The 9,715-nt window shown below is 40.0% G+C and overlaps 1 protein-coding gene across 11 annotated transcripts in view; it reads left to right on the top strand.

Moving 5' to 3' along the window:
* PIKFYVE (phosphoinositide kinase, FYVE finger containing) overlaps nucleotides 1-9,715 on the top strand; it is a 69,773-nt gene that overhangs the window by 17,116 nt on the left and 42,942 nt on the right. For 6 of the 11 annotated variants that reach the window (XR_001363659.1, XR_001363660.1, XM_005874203.2 and 3 more), the window contains 3 exons: nucleotides 2,448-2,559; nucleotides 3,366-3,513; nucleotides 4,045-4,212. Coding sequence is in view for 9 of the 11 variants with exons in the window: in XM_005874203.2 (XP_005874265.1) it covers nucleotides 2,448-2,559; nucleotides 3,366-3,513; nucleotides 4,045-4,212 (428 nt within the window). In the remaining 2 variants the exon portion in view is untranslated. Of the gene's footprint in view, nucleotides 1-2,447; nucleotides 2,560-3,365; nucleotides 3,514-4,044; nucleotides 4,706-9,715 lie in introns of those variants that run through there. The other 5 variants (XM_014546070.1, XM_014546069.1, XM_005874204.2 and 2 more) reach the window with 3 other exon arrangements.

Below are 9,715 nucleotides of genomic sequence, written 5' to 3'. Positions count from 1 at the left end.
GCCCTGGACCACAGGGCTGGCAGCTTCTCCGGGTGGCTGCAGCCTGGGACCTCGGGCAGGTGGCTTGTCCGTCTCCTGGGCTGCAGCCGGCCGCAGGTGCTGGCACCTGGACCAAAAGTGGGCGGCGGCTTCTTCTGGCGGCTTCTTCTTTGCTTCCAGGGAGGGCAGTCAGTTATGTGTATATGTGTGTGCATGCAAACATAGGCGTGTACACAGGTGTATGTGGAAATCTGCTGGGCAAGTCAAAACCATAGAAGAGTTGCCCCCTATCTCTTGAATCTTCCAGAGATATCCCCCACTTTTTTATTCTATCACTATTGGAGAGTCAGTATTTGCAGCCAGCCAGCCAGTGACTCTCTCAGTGTCTATTTCTGACTTCTTCTTTCCCTGTCTGTCTTCCAACCCCTAATCATATTTCCACCTGGATGCATCATTTTTACTCCCAATATGCTGTATAGAGAAGGAGTCAGGATGCTGTCTTCCCATGAATAGTACTCAGTAACAAACCAATTGCATTTTAGTTGGGCAATGCCCCTACCCACCCTTCAAATCCCTTCCACCATGCATTTCTGTTTCCCTTTTTGTTTGTTGGATTGTTCTGCTGCTCCTTCTCCTCACCCCACCACCCTTGGATCGTAATGTAAAATTCTTTTACCATGTCAAGAAATTATTAAAAATACAGGTACTTTGAAAAAAAAAATACAGGTACTTCTCCGATCACCGCCCGGGGGGGGGAGGGGCAGGGAAGAGGCAGCTGCTGGTGGCCGCTTCTTCCCTGCCCTGCCCAGCTTCTCCGATCACCGGCCCGGGGGTGGGCAAAGGTGGCCCTGGTTCTCCGATCACGGGCCGGGGGGCAGGGCAAAGGCGGCTTTGCCCTGCCACCCATCTCTTGCCTGCCGCCTGGGTTTCCGATCACCGTCAGCGGCAGGGGGGTTCGTCCGTCCTTCCCCTTTCCCCTCCCAGCATTGCGCCTACGTATGCAAATTAACCTCCATCTTTGTTGGCAGTTAATTTGCATATTGCCCTGATTAGCCAATGGGAAGTGTAGCAAAGGCACGGTCAATTACCATGTTTGTCTATTATTAGATAGGATTTTCTTTAATGAGGACACGTGGTTGTAGATATAAGGGGAGCAATGCTCTTTTTGAGTAGGGTTTGTTTTCTGCATTTGGTATGTGGAATGCCAATGGTCAACCCTCCTCCCTTCTGGGTTTTCACTGGTAGAGGACAGATGGAAGGAACCAATTGGGGTCACAAGTCACCTAATTGATTAAAAGCAGAAGTGTGCATTAATCCCCCAAACACAGAGCTCTTTAGTTAAGCAGGATGGGAATGTAACCAAGACCACAGTGGCTTCTCTTGCTACTGTTTTCTTATCTGGACATTGCACCCTGTCCTGAGAATTGGGTCCATAGCTACACCTGGAGTGCCCTAGAGAGATTTGTTAAAATCTCACAAATCATTCGTAAAAAAGAGACAGACTGGTCCTCTTGCCTTTCAGGGTAACATGTTCCCTGGCTTTCTCCTCGCTTGGATTTGCCACTTTTCTTCTCATGGGAAGAAACAAGAATGTAGGCAGAGAGAGAAATAGCTTTAACCAGTAAAGCTCTGGGTTCCAGTTTTGGTTATCTCTCTTTTTAGCTGTATGCTTTTAGTCAAGTTATTCAATCTTGTTGAGCCTGGACCTCTCAGTTCTAATACGAAAAAAATATACAGTTCTGTGAAGAAGCCTTGAAGTTGAAATGAAATAATATGGCTAAAGTGCTTTATAAATTGTGAAATGCCATATAAATGCAATGTGTTAAGTGTCTGTGTAGGTACAAAGCACATATACCTAATGTATTTATATTGTAATTTTTTTTTAAAATATATTTTATTGATTTCTTACAGAGAGGAAGGGAGAGAGATAGAGAGTTAGAAACATCGATGAGAGAGAAACATCGATCAGCTGCTTCCTGCACATCTCCTACTGGGGATGTGCCCGCAACCCAGGTACATGCCCTTGACCGGAATCGAACCTGGGACCTTTCAGTCTGCAGGCCGACGCTCTATCCACCGAGCCAAACCGGTTTTGGCTATATTGTAATATTTATTGTCTTCTCATCAAGACTATAAATTCCTTGAGGACAGGAGTCACACTTTTCTCAACATTTTTTGTACTCCTCTTGTAAGTACAGGAGTATGCATGCATTGAGTACTTTAAAAATGCTGGAATTAAATGAAGTTTTGTTAGGGCTGCCTTGCTGGTAGGTTCTCCTATACTGTGGTACCTGGAAAAATCTTTCAATTTAGCTGTAAGTCTCCCTTGTTTTATCCCTTACCTATCCAAGGTCCATTTAAATTGCAACTCTGATGGGGATGGAAAATAATTCAGTTTATGTCTCAGTTTGTACCTGTAAAGTTATTCTGACTTTTAAAAGTTTTCATTGTTGTTGGTGCTGATGCAGGGCACAAGCTATAGCAATTGGTCAAGCCATGGTGGACGGACGCTGGCTGGACTGTGTCAGTCACCACGATCAGATCTTCAGGGACGAGTATGCGCTGTACAGACCACTGCAGGTAGTTTCCGTGTTCGCGCCAGTGGGAATAGCGCTGGCTTCTGGTGAGCTCTTCCTTCATCAGCAGGAATAAAAAGTAGTTGAATTACCCGAAGATACATTTCTCTAACCTGTTTTTTCCTTGCTGCTTGAGGAAAGTGAAAATGTTATTTTTCCTTGATAGGTAGAGGTGATAACAAATAAATAAACTATTGGGATCAAATAGTATTCAGTTGCTGTGGCTTTTCTGAAGCTTGGCCTTATGATGTTATCATTGCTTGTCATTTATCTTCAGTGATTTTCAGTTTTACTATGCCTGTGTTTTTAGGGCTAAGAGGGAGTATATATAACAAAGTGATTGAAAAATGTAATGTAACCATTGCAGTAGGTATTGATGCATTAGCAGTATTAAATTGTACAGCAATGATAAAATGATGAATATTATTTTTTTTTTTTTTTTTTTTTTTTTTTTTACTTAGGTAAGTGAGAATTCTTTAAGAATAGAAATTTTAAAAAAGATATTTTCACCCTGGCTGGGTAGGTCAGTCGGTTAGAGCATCGTCTTTATATGCCAAGGTTGCGGGCTTGATTCCTGGTCAGGGCACATAGGAGAATCAACCAATGAATGCATAAATTAAAAAATGTAAGAATGGAATTGTCAGCATGATGTTGGTTTATAACTTAGTTGCTTTTAACTTGCTTATTTTTATATAAATTTATTTAGTGCTTAGCGTAGTAGAAATATTGGGCTGGGATTCATTTGCAGTGTGACAGCCTCAATGTTGCTATTAAAGATGTATTGCTCAGATCCTGTGTTGGTCCTTGCAGAGCACGGAATTTTCCGAGACCCCTTCTCCGGACAGTGACTCAGTGAACTCAGTGGAAGGACACTCTGAGCCATCCTGGTTTAAGGACATAAAGTTTGATGACAGCGACACAGAACAGATAGCTGAAGAAGGTGACGATAATTTAACTAGTGAGTTTGACTTTCTAATATTTTAGTTTTTATGACTCATTACTGTGTATGTATGATAAAATGAATGTTTTGTTTACTTGAAACAATACTACTGTAAGATTTATGGCTCCAACTAAATGTAAACATTTGATAGCAGTCTTTGTCCTAGATACAGTATTTTCTAAAGAAACCTACTTGTTAGGCTACTGGCGTGCGTAGATTTTGCCATAGTCTCTAGTTTGCAGCAGCTTAAAAATAACTCTGAGCTAATATCACAGCAGACAACTTTCTCACCTCTTCACTATGATATCAGACTTTCTGCAGAACCTCCAATATACTTCTTCTTTTAAAAATTCATTTCACATTTAACTTGATCAAATTGTATTAAGTCTACACAGAAGTACATGAAAATACTGTATCCATTTTGGTATTGCACATTGGGCTTGTATATTAAAAAAACATCTTTCTCCTTTCCTCCAATACCCTGTGATGAAACCCATTTTTTGCTCCCCTCCTCTCCCTATATTTCTTTCCCCTCCCCAACACTAAAAGATTCTGCCAGTCCTAGCAAGCGCACCTCAGTCAGCAGTTTCCAGTCCACAGTGGACAGTGACTCAGCCGCTTCTATCAGCCTGAACGTGGAGCTGGACAACGTGAACTTCCATATCAAGAAGCCCTCCAAGTACCCACATGTGCCCCCTCACCCTGCTGACCAAAAAGGTAGGAGGTAGTCACCATCTGGAATCCAAACGCAGGCTGGAGAGCCGGGCCTAGGATCTCGTGTCAGCTGGTCCCTCTGGCTTCCTCTGTCCCATATGGCTGAGGGGATTTGGTGTGGGTTTTATTCCACCCTCTCTCATTTTCCCCACCTCCTCCCCACACCTTTTTTGGTTGGTTCCTTTGATTTCTTGTCTTCTCCCTCCGTACCACTCCCCCCCTTTTCTCCCCCAGTTGAAAGGAACTACATCTGACTGCTCTTCCCTTAATGTGCAACTTCCAAGGTGGTATTTCTTTGCATTTATAACATGGATGTTCTGCTCTATTCATTTCTCTTTCTTCATTTAACATTTTAAAGCCTATTCGCTTATGCTATTACCCAATAACTTATTTCCCTAAACCTTTTCAGATGCTTGAACTAGATTGTGGGAAAGTCATTCACATATTCCAAAACATCTTTCTACTATAATTTAAAATGCTTTTTATGTATATAATATATTTATTAAAAAGTTTTCTTCTTGACAAAATGAATTCATTCTTCATTTTTAGTTATCTTATTTGAAACTTTAGTCTACTAACTCAAAAATAATAATGGCCATATTAAAAGAAATTTTGTGTAAAAAGGAAAATAAGGTAAATTATTTCTAAAATCTAACATAGCAATTCATAAGAAATGAAATGCTTTTAAAAAATGGGTGAAGAGGTTTACACTTTTGGATGTATTTAAAAACCAATTTAAGATTTAGTCCTAAGGTGGCATTATATAAAAGTAAATACATTAGTAAATAAATAATTGTGGGATTTCATTATGTTATAGTAACTGAAAAATCATTATAAAGATGAAGCAACATATTCCATGATTTTTCCTGGAGTGTGAATTTTTTTTTTTTTAATATTTTATTGATTTTTTACGGAGAGGAAGGGAGAGGGATAGAGACTTAGAAACATTGATGAGAGAGAAATATCGACCAGCTGCCTCCTGCACACCTCCCACTGGGGATGTGCCCGCAACCAAGGTACACGCCCCTGACCGGAATCGAACCCGGGACCCTTCAGTCTGCAGGCCGACGCTCTATCCACTGAGCCAAACCGGCCTGGCTGGAGTGTGAATTTTTAATAGCTCTCTGAAGTGGAAGTGTCTCCTCAGATGAGAAGTGCCTGCCTAATTCTTTACTACTTCCTCTTTTGATCAGGAAAGAAACTTTTGAACTTTAACAGCTATGCTAAAATAATTGGAAACATTCACATTTCTGCAAAAAATTTCTTATAATTGTCAGTATTATCTATTATCAACAAGATATCTTACTTAACAATAGAAATTTGACAATAGACATTTAGAGAGGGTGTGGGCAAAGAGGAGACTTGAGCGGCACTGACAATGAGTAAGATACTCATCTTTATGGGCGTCCTCAAAAACGGAAATTGGAGAAATGGTGAACATTTGGGTGAGTATAATAGGACAGTGAAGCAAACATGACATTATGTGAGAACTAACTGTGCACTGTGGTCCATGGAGGATATCGGATAATGCCTTTGTGATACAAATTACAGATGTGGGGCAGAGGTGGGATCTATCATGACTGCCAATGTCCGTTCTCTGGACATGTCTGTTGGCAATTTCAGCTTGCTGAAAGTAGAGTGCGAAACCCATTTTGCGGATGATTTCACCTCTTGGAAAGTTAAGGTTTTGAAAATCATGAAGAAGGTGACCTGTCATCATGGAAGTCATCATTGCAAAAGGTGGATGCTGAGCAGTCAGACATTCACTTTAGGAAGCTTAGCTTCATGGTGTTGGGAGAGGACTGGAGCAGGAGGCCCCAACAATGACATTTTTATAGTCAAACCTCACTATATTTTTATAGTCAAACCTCTAAGGAAAATTAAAGGAAGCACCTGCAGTTAAAAACCATCACAACTCTTTTGGAACCTCTCTGATTTCAACCTTTTATTTAATTTTTAAATATGTTTTTATTGATTTCAGAGAGGAAGGAAGAGGGAGAGAGAGATAGAAACATCAATGATGAGAGAGTCATTGATTGGCTGCCTCCTGCAGTCCCCACACTGGGGATCGAGCCCGCAACCTGGTCATGTGCCCTTGACCAGAATTGAACCCAGGACCCTTCAGTCTGCAGGCGGATGCTCTATCCACTGAATCAAACCAGGTAGGACTGATCTCAACCCTTTAAAAAGATTGTCTACAAAAGTTGTAAGAGGCGGCCTTCATAGAAAGATGAATCTGAAAGGAGAGTCAGCACTTTAAAAAATGCAGGCTAGCAAAAGTCCAGATTTACTGAAGGAGGGAGTAAATGTCAAGGATATGTTATAAAAGGTTTTAAAAATTGTGATTAAAAAAAAATTAGGCCGGTTATTTAGAGAAGTTGATATAATTAATATTAATTGAGGCTCCGTCCCTCCTCATCAAGATAATCTTACTGGCAAAGACCACACATGGTTAAGAAGAAAGTGAAGTTCAAGATTATGAAGAAATAAAGAATGCCTGGTTATTTTAAATAAGTCTGTTGCCAGGTTCAGGTGCACTGTGTACCAGATTATTGAAAGAATTAGAACCTGTGATCATGGGGCCATCGTTTATTTTTGAAGAATTGTGGCTAATAGGGGGGAGTTTAAATTAGTGTATTGGTAGATGAATTAAAATTTTTTAAAAGATGGGTTTTTTGATGTGACATGGGAAATTGACCAAAGTATAGAAAAATTTAATGAACAGAATGTACTGTAGTACAATCACCTCATTTTTCAAACATCTCCCATCTCCAACAATTTCGTTCTCGACCAAGTTGCTCACAGAAAAAATGTCTTGGTTGGTTAACCAAACTTCGGTTTTCTACCTGACAACCCTTTCATGCTGATACCTCAGCATGACAGAAAGTGTCTCTCAGGCAATAAAGGAGAGAATGCTTTGTTGCTGGTGAAATCAGTGATTAGCACAATTTTAAAACAAAGAGACCACCAAGAGTGCTAATATTGTTCAGGGAGTGAAAGAAGCAATGATTACAGACAATTGAAAAAGTAGAAAAACTGTTGTTGATTTGGATAAATGAAAGCAGTTAGCCAGTGACAGCATTTCGGAGGCAGAGATATATGAACAAGCAACGATGCTGCATGCTGACCTGCCAGACACCCCGGGGAAGAGTGCTGAAAGTGAGTCCTTTAAGGCGAGTGGGGGTGGTTTGATAAATTTAAGAAAAGAAGTGTTTATAGATTAAACAGTACATTAGACGTGTGCTGTATATAAGAGAGGTTAAAACAATCATTTGGGGATCTGAAATGGTTTATTCCGTTTACATTATTTCTAGTGGGAAAAAATGACTTGGTTTTCTAACAAATCGCTTCTCGAATAGCCTTCCTGAATGAATTAAGTTTGAGAACTGAGATTCCACTGTATTTAGAAAAGGGATTGGTAGTGACTGGAAACCAGCATTGGTTAACTAAAATAAGTCATTCATTCTAGCCCTGGCTGGCTGGCTCAGTTGATTGGAGCATCATCCTGTCCAACAAAAAGATTGTGGGTTTGATTCTGGGTCAGGACACATCACCAGGTTTTGGATTTGATTCCCTGTTGGGGTGCATGAAAGAGGCAATTGATTGATGTTTTTCTCTCACATCAATATTGCTCTCTCTCTTCTCCCCCCTTCCTCTCTCTCTCAAAATCAGGATCTAGGGTCTCGGTGAGCCTCTTTATATAAAAAACACATAAAGAACTTAGTGTGCTTGGCAAATGTCAGAACTGTTAATATAACACATGGGTTTGTAGTTTGTTTAATGGTTGTACCAAATATTGAAAGAGTAATTAATAATCTGATGTCAACAGAAAGGGGATGCTTCTAGGTTATGCTGTAGGGCTTTTCTATCCCAATTCAGTGTTCAGCAGCTTTTTTGGTCAGTATTTTGTTTTTCAGAGTTAAAAATCATTAAAATGGCTTAAAAAGTTTACTATTTAATACTCTGGAGGGAGCTATTAATAGTTCACTCGATGTTGCCTGAAGTACCAGAAGAGTAGCTGAAAGACGTGTTTATTTTGTATATGGCTGGGGGGAACACTAAATTTAGTAGTTAGGAGGAGGGAGCCTTTGCTGCTCTGCCCCGGAGGTCTAGGTGGTGTCTGAATGTCCCCCTTTCAGGGTTATTAAGAATCCATGGCTACATTGGGTGAGAGCTTAGGTGACTTCCAAGTTTGCTTTTAATTCTGACTTTGTGAAATGAAAAATCGAGATCTAGAATTTTAAAAGAATTATAGGGGGTGTAAGGTATAGGGGGTGTAAGGAATCCTTTAGCCTACTCAGTAAGAATAGAATAAAGGAGGTCCCAGCATCAGAAAGAAGGTAATTATTAGATTGATCTCTTGGGTCATTTGCAACCTTGAGAGTCTATAACTTAAGGACTTTATAAATCCCTTAATAAATGTTCCTGGCTTTCACAGTTCTCTCATTAGATTTTAGCATACTAACAAGAATTATTCTTTTACTATTTTTCTTGTGAAGTTGAAATTCAGTAATGGACATTTTTCTGTGTTGTGGTTAAGATAAACTGATTACCGAAAGTAAAGCTCATCAGAGCGACCTAGTAGTGATGTTCTTCTGCCTGTTTTTCATTCCTGTTAAAATGCAAATGGAATGGGTGGTTTTAATTTCATTGAAGTTAAAGGTAATACTTATTAAATCTTTTCTTCAGGATTAAACCTTATCTTCTAAGGCTGAGGAAATTTGGATTTATAAAATTGGTTGAAATAGCTGCACTTTGAAAGTCTGTTTTTAATCTTATATAAGCAAGCCCCTCATTTTCAGAAACTTGTAAAATTTGAAACAGTGTGATCTGGCTTAGTTAATTTTTCACTGTTGGTCTTGGGGAGTTCTATAGTTAAAATGTATTTTATTTTGTGTTGCAAGCAGGTTTCTGAAGCATTCTTGGAAAGTTAATGAGTAGAACCGGGAGAAGAGAGTAAAAAAAGCATGGCTTCCATAGATCTAACTTCCCAGGAAAACATGGGGTACAGGAGCAAGTTAAATAGCACCGTGAGGAGGCAGTTGATCAAATCCAGAATGTGGGACCTTCCATAGGATATTTGGCCTGGGTACTTTCAAAATTCAGTATCATGAAAAAGAAAAAAGGCAGGGGGTGTGCTTTAGATTAAAAGACAATGACAATGCAATATATGAGCCTTATTGAATTCAGGTTTGAGGGGGGAAAATTATTACAGCATTTTAGGGACAGTTAGAAAAATGGGAATATGGACTAATTCAATGATATTAATGTTGTAGCACCTGGTGTCTGACCACTGGGGTCAGACCAAACCTGGGTTCAGCAACCTCGGTCCTTGGGTTCTTGCTAGGAAAAGAATTCAGAGCATGACCCAAACTGTAAGAGAACATGTATTTGGTAAATTACAGAGGTAGAAGAAGTAATTCCTAGAAGAGATGGGCTTAGGGAACAAGTTATGAAGGTAAAGGAAGGGCCCTTGGAGCTTGGGAGTGAGGGAGCTGATGGTAAT

This window comes from Myotis brandtii, unplaced genomic scaffold (assembly GCF_000412655.1).
Source record: "Myotis brandtii unplaced genomic scaffold, ASM41265v1 scaffold43, whole genome shotgun sequence".
NCBI lineage: Eukaryota > Metazoa > Chordata > Mammalia > Chiroptera > Vespertilionidae > Myotis > Myotis brandtii.
Note: the sequence above shows the minus strand (reverse complement) of the source record. Positions and strands in the feature narration are given on the sequence as shown.